The sequence below is a fragment of the Pygoscelis adeliae genome, unplaced genomic scaffold, assembly GCF_000699105.1.
Source record: "Pygoscelis adeliae isolate BGI_AS28 unplaced genomic scaffold, ASM69910v1 Scaffold114, whole genome shotgun sequence".
In the NCBI taxonomy this organism is placed as follows: domain Eukaryota; kingdom Metazoa; phylum Chordata; class Aves; order Sphenisciformes; family Spheniscidae; genus Pygoscelis; species Pygoscelis adeliae.
The window spans coordinates 3,579,627-3,590,985 of NW_008824587.1; the positions used below are offsets into that span (position 1 = coordinate 3,579,627).

The 11,359-nt window shown below is 52.1% G+C and overlaps 1 protein-coding gene across 1 annotated transcript in view; it reads left to right on the plus strand.

The window, feature by feature from the left end:
* The window catches only part of FAM78A (family with sequence similarity 78, member A), a 12,761-nt gene extending 7,099 nt beyond the window's left edge, over positions 1–5,662 (plus strand). Inside the window, 1 exon segment of the mRNA XM_009322081.1 lies at positions 1,984–5,662. Within this exon segment, the coding sequence (XP_009320356.1) occupies positions 1,984–2,512 (529 nt within the window). The 3' untranslated portion in view covers positions 2,513–5,662.
* The last annotated feature ends 5,697 nt before the right edge of the window (positions 5,663–11,359 follow it).

Below are 11,359 nucleotides of genomic sequence, written 5' to 3' on the forward strand. Positions count from 1 at the left end.
CCCCCCCCCCCCCCAGGTGCTGCTGCTCAGAGCATCCCTGCATCCCCCGGAGCAGCCCGTATCCTGCCTTGCACTTCATCTCCCGGGTTCCTGCCAGGCCGCCCGACCTGCAAACCAGCCGCCTCCTGCGTGGTGCGGCCCTTCGCCCAACGCCTGCCATGGCACAGGGGAGATTTTTGCTAGGACCCCCGCTCACATGAAAAAAAGATACATGAGGTCTTTAAACACCACCACCACCACCACCCCTCATATCTCTAGCTGCAGCCAGACATTTACAGCTAACTGCTGAACAATCCAGTGGTTACAAACATGGAGGCACTTCACGGTCATTAACTAATTAACAATCAGGACAGCCTTGTGAGACAGTCACATTAGTCCTGGCCAGTGGAGAGGAGCAGTTCATCCCAAAGCTGCATCAGAGCCGGCCGGGCCCGACACATGTCCCCCCACCCACCCCCCCCTGCACCCGTCTGCAGCCCCCGCTTCAGTCAAGGGGCTATTTTAAGCCGCAGCGCTGGACTTATTAAAGGCTTGGACAGTTACCCTGACGAGCCTCAGCACGTCCCCTCTGTCTCCCTCCCAAGATAAACCGTGTCCCGTGGCACAGCCCGCAGCAGGGAGCCGCAGGGCTTGGGGGGCTGGTGCACAGCCCAGCGTCCCAGCCCCATGGCGGGGTCAAGGGCAAAAGCCACGCTGGGAGCTGCTGGGAGCGAGCTGCTGCCGCCACATAGCCCCTTCTGCCACTTCAACAGCGGGGACGCCGTCTCTGGGTGGCGGGGAGGGCTGATTTGTAAGCAAGAGGGAGAAGGTAAATTAAAGCCGCCTCTACCACCCTGGTTTTTAAAAGAATGTCCTTAAAATACCTGGCATGCGCTGAGCACATGGTCTATGGTTATGCCATCTTAGTGCCTTTCCTCTGCAAATATCTCACGCTTTTTCTGAGACATTTGCAGTAGTTTGCTTCTATTGGCAAATCTAATCTTAAAAATTAAATTGGAAGTTAATAAAAGAAATCCAAGTTGTGCATTACGAGGCGACGGAGGACCATTTTCACTTACTTTCTTGCTAGAAGGACTGACCTTTCCGTCAGTCTCGCAAGCAGAGCACACAGACGACCGGCTCAGGCAGTTTTACAAGCTGGCTGACCTCAGTTTCTCTGATTACTGTAACACCATCCCCAGCCCGGAGCCTGGTGTGCAGCCTTTGAACTGGGTCCTTCCTAGGGCTGGAGAAGGATGGGTTACACTTCCAGCGCCAGGCAGACAGCGGGGAGGGACAGTGGCTTATCCAGAGAGAACAATGAGCGTTTGCAGTTAGGCACTGAAAAGAAAGAACAGAATGGGGCAACGGGAAGCTTTATGGTCCGGTTGAGTCCTTGATCTTACTTCCACCGCTTAGGTTGGCTCTCCTGTCACCTCACCCCCAGGGCCAGCTCTGAGCTTGCCCGTTCTTCTGCCGAAACGGGAGATTTTGTGCTATTGAGAGAAAGAAACTCAGCCCTGAGCCCTGCTCTCACCGGCGCAAGAGTCGAGATCCTGAACGCGGCGCTGGAGCGAGTCCTTGTGTTCAGCCGTGCTCAGCCAGCCAAGTTGCTGCAAGAAGATACCTGCATCACTGGATTTTCTCCAGCTCTGGAGCTTTCCTGAGCACCTACCCTTTGCAGCCTTACTTAAACACAGACATATTTTGAACCACTCCAGGTAGCCGCTGGTCCCTGCAAGGAAAGCCCTGGCCCTGCAGGGTGATGGTTCCTCAGTGGTGTTTAACAGCAGGACAGACGTTCATGGTTAGTCCTGGAAATTTGCAGACAGTTTTAATGGCAGGGATGAGCTCTTTCGGCACGATGGCGTGAAAGGCACAAATTCCAGTAAAAGCTGAAGGGGGAGTGCATTCACAACTCCTACCTCTTCTTCCTTGAAGTCCGGCATGTTTCTAAACTAATTAATTAATGCATTATCCATAATTTGTTGTTGGTTACGGCAGGTCAAGTTGGGAGCTTCCGGATCTACTGGACGGTAAAATCCAGGCCATCAGTGACTCAGATGGAGTGAACTATCCCTGGTACGGAAACACGACAGAAACCTGCACCATCGTGGGTCCCACAAAGAAGGAGTCCAAGTTCAACATCAGCATGAACGACAACTTTTACCCAAGCGTCACGTGGGCAGTGCCCGTCAGCGAGAGCAACGTGGCCAAACTCACAAGCATTCACCGGGATCAAAGCTTCACCACCTGGCTGGTTGCAACCAACATGGCTACCAATGAAATGGTGACCTTGCAGACTATCAAATGGCGCATGAGGCTGGGCATCGAGGTGAATCCCAGCAGACCCTTGGGGCAGCGTGCCAAGCTGCAGGAGCCCTCTGCTCAAGAGCAGCCCCAGGTCCTTAGCAAGAATGAGCCAATACCACCCAGTGCCCTTGTCAAACCCAATGCCAACGATGCTCAGGTACTCATGTGGAGGCCAAAGGATGGACCACCACTTGTGGTGATACCTCCAAAACACCGATAATATAAACCTGGCGTCCCGGCACCAAAAGGGAGGAAAAAAAAACAACAAACAAACAAAACCAAACCGATAAAGCAAAACAATCACTTAGGTATTAGAATACACACGTATAATCTGAGCAAAATCAAAATGCACTTTTTATTCATTCAACAAATGCAACCATTCTACCTTCTCCCATTGGGACGGATTTCACTGTGCTAAAGCTAAAGAGGAGACCTTCGACTGGGGTCTGTCTCATCACTGGATTCCTACGGGAAGAAACTAACACTGATGTCTATCCGTATAGCTTTTTTTTTTTCCTTCCCTACTTTAGTTACTGTTTGAACTTCAGTCTCATTAGCTTGTCCAGACTGCCCAGAACAATAAGGACATTTTATTTAGGATTTTAAGACTTCTCTTTTTTTTCTTTTTGGTTGAGAACAAAACAAGTTCCTGGAGCAAAAAGTTGGCTATTTAAGATAAGGAATTATTATTTTTTTAAGCTGTAAGGTTCTGAGTTGCAAATCCAAGTCATGCGGCCTTATGTAGACTTTGCTTTGCATTGCCAAACTTTTGCCTTAAAGCTATGTTTGAAAAAAACCAACAAACACACCACCAGGCAGAATGTCCTTTCTACAGAATTTTTGGGAGAGAGTTTCGGAACAAGGAATAGATTGTCAGTGCGTCACGGGCTGACGGATGAAAAGGGCATGAAACGGGAAGAAGCGTGATAAAAAAGAAAAACTTCTCGGTTTTAAAACCTGGAACAAGGAAGCACGGAAATAATCTCAGTTTCAAAGCAATGCAAATAACAAACCTGCTGTAGGATGTCTCTTGAGTGGGAGCTACTAGGCCATCTCCCTGCTTCGCAGAAGGGGCAGCAAGCAAGCTTGCACTGCTTACACTTGGTGATCTCAGTCTCCCATTTGCATTATAATATGGGATAATCTCACAGCTAGAATTGTGGCCCTGAGAGTCAACATAAATCAAGAGGGGGGACGTCCCGCTGGGTTTGTCTCTCGGGCACGCAGATGTCTGCCCAGCTAACCCAGAGTCTCACCTTCTCGTGGGGTAAGAGCCAACGGCTCGTGCACCGGCTGTTGTTGGGTGAAGCTCCGTTGCCCCGTTTCCCCGTGAAATCCAAACGACGGTGCTGTAAGAAGAGCAGGATATAAAAAGGATCCTTCTGAAGTCATTGGAGGTGCACGGGTGTGAGGGAGGGCAGAGCTTATCTACCAGGCCTACCCATCAAAATCCAGAATTCAGAAACAGCCACATCTGAAAATAACAGGCACCCATTCCTAGCAAACACTAGAAGCAAAAGCTATAAAACCCTCCTCTTCCCACGATAACAAATCACGTTGGGGTTAGTAGATAATTTTCTTCCAAATGACCTCATGACCTACACCACTTTCAGGAATGGGGCACAGACAGGACCATGGGTGATTCTGTACCTGTCTGGTTATGGCACAAACATCTATGTAGCAAGGGGTGAGGCATGAGAAGGTGCAAGCAGGGCAGCACCCGAGTCTTGGGTGCAGATCCTCCAGTAAGTGAAGCGCGTTTGGAGCAGGAGGTGGAACCTGTAGGTTTTAATAAGGACCTTGTCCAGATGGCTCCAGAGATAACCAGATGCACTTCCGCAGAGGAAGGCGGTGTGGAAAAGCCGTTTGAATGGGAGGGGCACAGTTTGCAGGCAGAGGAAGCTCTGCAGCAGAGGTGGCATCTGGAGGACAGGGTACAGGATGGGGAGAAGAGGATCTGCTCCCTTGCTCCAGCACATGGCCTGAGGCAGATCACTTCCCCTTCCCTCTGCAGCTCCTTCCCCTAGATAATGTTTCTTCCTCTTATTAACAATTTGCCTCAGGAGCTAGGACTGAAGAGAGCTCAGTGAGCCAGATACAAGCCTGGCCCTGCCGAACTGGTCTGAACGGGTCTCGCAACCACACACATGCTGCTCAAAAGGCTCTCCCCTCGGAGAGGCACCGATTAGCTTCTGTTGCCATCTTCATCTTCCACATAGGACATTACCAGCAAGAAATTCTCCTTCCTCACTTCTCCAAAGCCACACCATCTACTTCGGCAACAGGTTCAACATCACCACCTGCCTGGGGAAAGCACTCCCAGAAGATATGCCCCCCCCCTCCCTGTGACAGTCTCAAACCAGCAAACAAAGATCCTGGGTCCCTGCAACTGTACCGCCGTGGCCAGGGGAGCCCACCCTCCTCCACGCACCAGGTTTCAGAGATGCTCAGCCACGGAGCTGCTCTCTCCAACGGGCAGATCTTTGAGGTAGGAAGTCCAGTATTACAAGCAGCTTGCAAACGAATGGACTGGATCAAACCCAAATCCACGAGCCAAAGGTTGCCTAAATCCAGGCTTTGGGACTATAAAGGATGAAGCTAGGGAGACGTTGACTTGCACAGTCACTCTCTGTATTAAACTCCATTTTCTTACATGGATTCAAATCCTAACTATAGCTCTACTGGCACAGCCCTTTGGGACTTGTCTGTATTTTCTCCTAGGCAATACACGCAGAAGAGGACAAAACGTGAGCCGTGGGTGAATAGCCGATAACGCTTGCACGCATCTTGGCTACCGCTTAGATGCACTTCTGGGCAGTCCCGCGGGTGGGAGCAGAAGGGGTATTTATGTCTGGTATTCACTTTGTCTCCAGGTGCTGAGTACTTACAGTTCTCACTGATGTCAGCATGGGTCGAAGAAATCAGACCCGGTTGTCTTAATTAGCTGCACGAAGGAATTCCAAGGAAAGATTTCTTCTCAGTCACCAAAAACCACATTCAGGGAACACCTACGTCCTTTTCCACTTAGCTTTGTGTTGGACTTAGTCTCCCAGTGCATTAAGTAAATCTGGTTCCTCCTACTCCCTCTACCTGGTGGACTGGATGCATCCATGCAATTTGATAGTAACCTCCTGGCTAATTCGTCCTGTTGCACTGAACAGACCCAGCTAAGCAGTAAATACGAGATCCAAATTTCACGTTGGGGTCGGCTTTGCATGGACTTCTCCCTTCCCAAAGAATGCCTTTATCCCGTGCCTAGGTTGAAACGTGCCCCTCCACCTCCATTCGCATCACCAGACACGGCATAGAAAAGCAATGCTGCCTCTTTTGAGATTTCATGTGTTGTGATTAAAAGTGATGGTTTTTCCAATACTGCTTCATTACAAAACTGATGGGGACAGATTGAACATAAAAGGAACGGTGGCTGGAACTAAGAGGTGCTATAGACATCACTATTGATGCGGCTGGTTAACGGCCATACGGTTAGAAACGGGGATTGACAGGGTCCCAACGGGGACTTAAATGTCTGGGGACCCAGGGCATTCTGCACCGAGTAAGGTGGTAAATAAGCAGAGGTAAATAAAGCTCCTTCTCTGGCAGCTTTTTGCAGAACCAGGAACGCACAAAGGATGCGCTGGGAAGGTGATGGGGCACCGACATGGGATACTGAGGTGCGTGAGCTTGTCTCTGCCTCACCTCTCCCATCAATGATGCTCAGCTCTTTATAGCCCTAAATCACCACAGGAGCTGAGAGCGTCGCCGGACCATCCCTGTCAAAATCCCGTAGTGGTCCAGGGTGGGAAGCAGCAGGGCGAGCCCTGGCCGAGATCCTCACCTGCATCCTCTCCCCCTCAGCCAGCAGCGGGGCAGGGGCTGGCAGACACTGTCGAGCGCGGCCAACACGCCGAGCAGCGTCACGGGCCATTTGGTTCTCGTTTCCTACCCTTGACACCGAGACGAGCGTGGCGAGAGAGGGGCAGCCCCTCGGAGGGCCAACAAAGATATTAAGCAGCGTTGGGGAGGGGTAGACCTGTTGAGCCGATGCGGTGGAGAGCAAGGCTGGGTCCAGCAGCAGGGGGTAAGGCGAGGGCTGCCCGAGCCTCGGCACCGCTGTCCCTCCCTGCCCTCCTGCCCTGGCTCCTGGCGCAGCAATAAGAATCGTCCTTGGTCTTGCAGAGATACTGTGAAAACAAAACCAAGATGTACCGAGTGTGGACACTTACAGAGATGAAAAAAACAAAACCCTGCTTTTATAACAGAGAGAGAAATAAAGTGAAGTTTTCAAACGCGTCTGCCTGGAGTCGTTTGGGCGGTGGCTGTTTTTAAACGAACGGCTCCACCACCTCTGCACTCACGTTTCAAGGCGGCGATAAACATCCTATTTACCATGAGTGCCTTTTCTCTCCATTTTAGCTCTTGCGCCACATCAGATAGAGCGCGAAGGTTTCTGGTTAAAAATACCAGCCGACATCCTGCATTTTTCATTACCAGACTGCTGTGCATCTTGTGACGGCAGGACAGAGCCGAGCCGGTTGGCACTGGCAGCAGCTGACCTTCCGCACAGTTCAGTTTCCTGACGCTGTTTGCTTATTCAGCAAAAGCCTGGCCAGATGTTAGCTGTAAATACCGCATCTGGAGAGAGGCAGCCTCTCAGCCAGGTTCCAGTATCCCGGGCAGCGGAGAGCAGCCCTGCCCTTTCAGACCTGGGCAAACGAGAGGTTAAAAGCTGCTGCAGTATATGACTGGTTTCCAAATACCACGCTGTATTCATTTCACTATTTCCCCCCCCGATTTTTCACATTTAGGTTCTGCTTGCTTTTCAGTAAGGGAAACTGTCAAAATTATTTTCAGAGAGCAGGGGGGTGCCTGGCCAAGTGGCCAGCACAGCTCCCGTGCTAACCCGTTAATCCACAGGGCCCAACCCTGACCCCTTCCAGGTCTGTACTCCAGCTCCTCCTGACGTGGCCTCATCCCACCGTGGGCTCCCTTCCCACCGGCTGTACCCCAAGGCAGACACAGGTTTCTCTTTCTCTCTTTTTTCCAATTTTTTTTTGTTCTTTCAGTAGTTTTGCTGCTCTCTGATTCAGCCCGCAGAGAAGCATCGAGGCTTCTCAAAAAGCAGCAGAGGAAAGACTTGCTCTGTCTGCTGCAAGATCATGCTGCTGCATCGGCTCCCACCCGGCACCCCTGGAACCCTCCTGCCCTTGGGGCTGGAGAAGCGCTCGGGGCTTTCCCAGCGTGTGCCCTGAGCACAGGGGCTGAACCCTTACCTGGGCACCCCGCAACAAGGTGCACCTCGCACCGATGTCTCCCCTTCGCTGCATCTCCCTGGGTCCTGCCTGGAGCGAACAAGAGCCTGTTACAAGCCTGTTATGCCCCTTAAAGGTTGTAGCCAACCTTTGCAGCTCAAAAGCCTTTTGCACGCTTCTGCCGGGCAGCAGGGAGAGCTGGTACCATCATCCACAAACCCCTGAGGCGTGCGCCCACATAAAACATGAACAGCCACATCGTCAGTTTGGGAAGCTCCGCCAGCACGTAGCAGTGACACAAACCCAAGTGCGGGAGGGGAAGGGGTGGAATGATACGCATGGGAGGTCACGGCTCGAGGAAAGGAATGTGCATGGATGGAGCCTGAGCGGAGGAGAGGACAGGTTCTGAGTGGGATTCCTTTCCACAGTGGAAACTCTCCAGCCTCATCTGTTGATAGCAGGTTAAATTTAGATGTCCTAGTTTTGGAGGGAGGGAGGGGTGGAGAGGGGACACCAGCCAACTCACAGCTGTTTTGGGTGACACCCTGAAAAAGCCAAAAGCGCCCGGTCACTTATTGTCTGCAGAGAGACACTCGAAAGCCTCCTGAGAAGGATCACCAGGATGGTGGGAAGGCCATCGGCTGGTGCACCCCGCCGATGGTGGAGCCCAGTTCTGGTTCTTCAGGTAACACCAACGTCCATCCTTTATTGCAGCGCATTTGTGAATGCTGAGGCTACAAATCAAACTGCACCTTTCTAGAAGTTTTGTCACTTGGCTTTGTGATTTTCTAACCTCGGTTTCAAGCAGGCTGAGGCGACAGTTCCTTCGGTTGAAGAAATACCCTCCGGCCTCCACGGTCCCTGCTCGAAACTGTTTGCAGGGACTTCCCTCTGCTGATGCAAATCAGGTTTTGTTTCCTATTTCTTCTATCTCACATCTTGTTAGGCTGTTCACGTGCAGCAGCTGCAAACACTCATTTTATTCCTTCATGCTTTCAAGTTTTAAAACAAAGTATTTTTAGCAAAGCACCGAAGAGCCTTGAAGCATCTATTAAAAAACAAAAAAACAACCCTGTGTCATGGGTTGCATGCACATGGTTACAACAGAGCTCCTCAAACAACCTGCATCAAGATTTCCAAGGCTGCCTTTAGTAACACCGTTGTGCATTGGTTCCCACAAAGCTATCGGGTATGGACTCCTGGCAACAGGTCCGAACACAGGAGAGCAGCACTGGAGGGTCAGGTCCAACCCTACGACGATTCATAACGTCGAGGTTGTCCCACGTTTCCCCCTCAAAATAGAGCAATAGCTTATTTCAGCTTTGATGCAGAAGCCGTTCTGACATCATTTAAGCACAGCGCATTTGAAGCACTGAAGCTCCTGGCACCTGCAGAGCAGAACTGCAGGGAGCGACTCCAGCACCCTGCTCTGAGAGGGTGGTGTGAGGGGGGTGACCCGTCCCTTCCAGCGCTGGAACGGGGTGCTGTGACGAGGCAGGACTGCAGCCCGAGGCCAGAGCATCGCCCGCGGCTGCGCGCGCCCGGGAACAGTGCCACAGCACCGGGGCTGAGCGACAGCCCTGCCGTATTGTTTGAGCAATGCGCCTGCTGGCAAGACGCAACTTCATTTTTATCTCGTGTTCAGGGAACGGTACGAGTTCAGATACAGGCGCTGGCGGCACAAAGCGTGCCTGTGTGTGATAAAGGCACGTACGGAGAAGTCCCGGCTCTGCAGCAGGAGCCAGAGACACGTTTGCAGAGGAGCTTTGTGACCTACTGAAAGTTGCAGAAAAACAAGGTGTGGCTGGTGCAAGACAGGGAACCTGCTGAGCGTAACCGCGCGGCCCTTGGGGACCTGACACAGAAGCCCACGGGCACACAGAAGTGTGAAGAGTTGAAAACCGTGCCGACACGTCCAAGCTCATCCCTCGTTGAGGAAAAGTCAGTCTTTTCTTGATGGCTGCAAGAGCCTGGGGCCTCGCTGCTGCGAGAGGGAGAAAGGACAGGGCTGGTCTCGCTGCCGACCAAGGGCTGCTTATCCCCGCCGAGCTGCAGCCGCCTCTTCCCAGCCCCTGGGGCTCAACGCGACATTTATCTAGGAATAAAAACGCCCTCGGCACTACCAGACACGCTCATGCCAAAGCCTCATGCAGGATTATTTTTCCTTGTAAGCCATGCTGAAAGCAATGCACAAGGGCAGGACGGATGAAAACTAAGAAGGGAGAAATAAAATGTCACTTCAGCCCCCGGGCCTGCAGCGGCAGGGACACGTACACGGGCTGACGGGGCAAAGGGAGGCAGCTCCGTGCAGGACTGCTGGCAAGGGGCAGAGACCAGCGCCGGCCGAGACTGCGCCCCTGGTTCCTTGGCAAAGGGGTGGGAGGAGAGGTGGTGCCACCACCTGCCTTCACCTTTCCACTGCCTCACTCCCTGCTCCCAGCAGCTGGAGCAAGGGGCTGAGGTGTTCAGCAGCACTTTCCCGACCTCCACCATCTCACAGGAATCCTACTCATCCCCGAGACTCGCCACACACGTGCAAACACACCACAGCAGCTCGCTGTTGAGGCTGATAAGCCCGTCCTGAGCAGGACGGTCATGTCAGAAACACGTCTGGTTTCTCCCGTGGAGCATCGCCAGGGTTTTGGTCAGCGGCACGTCAGCTCTGCCCCCAGCACCGCTCGGGCAGGGAGGTGGCCGTGAGGGATGAAGCGAGCTGAGGGATATAACCCAGCAGCATGGGATGAATTTCAGCCCTGCGATCCCTCCTCGGTTCGACAGCAGAGGGATGCCTCCGGCATTTGTCCCTTGGTCACCTCTCCCCAAGACGCTGTTGTGGCACAGAAGGGCCGAGGCCGCTGGGGACAGAGCAATGATGACCTTCCCTCCCAGGAGATGGATCCGGATGGAGCGGTACAGCCGAGACCACGGGTACTCTGCAAGACACCTGTATCCTGGAATACCAAAATACAGTAAAAACCTTTAGAACAGGAGATTAAGTAATTTTTCTTTCTTTTTGTGCCTCTTTGTGACGAAGCTACATTTTGCCCCTTTTCCAGAAAAAGGCTCTTTTCTTTGTTGCTCTTCTAGCCTTCGAGGAAGCAGAAATCCCCAGTCTGGTCTCCCCACGGGTCTGGGGAGATCTTCTCTATGCCTCAGGCTTCCCTCTGACCACCAAGTCTGTAACACCATCGTTAGTGCTCTGCCATAGCAGAGCATCACCGGCACTCGGCTTCCCACTGCCTCGAGGCCATGGCGTGGTCTCAGGGGAGGGAAAAATAAGCATGTTCTTTCATTAGAAATAATTAAGAATCCACCTTTGATAAAAGCCTTGGAAGATTTCTTCTCATACTGAAATGGCAGGAAAAAAAGGCACAACCACATTAGCACAGACAAAATGATAAGCTCCTTCAGAGTAGTCGTGGAATGGTTGCCATTACTTATTTGAGGATTAACCAGCACAGACAACCCAACTACTGAAACGAGGGCTCCAAGCCCAGCTAGTCCTTGGCTTCTTTACCAGGTCTGCCAAGATGGGGGCTTTCTGTGTTAGTAGCTTTATTCTTTGGTGGACATCTGTCCACAAAAACCTGGACAGAGGCCATGAGATCACAGGCCACCTAACACAGATGACAGACTACTGTAGCAGCTTCTGGCAACCACCAACCGAACGTCACAGGCACTTGCCAAGTCCTTGAGTCATCTAATGAAAATGCAGATCTTTCGAAGTCGACTTTGCTACATTTTGTGCATATTCCTGTAGGCTTGTGGTCACGATCAGCCTCTCTACGCTGCTCAGCTCCTCCAGCAGCTACTATGGA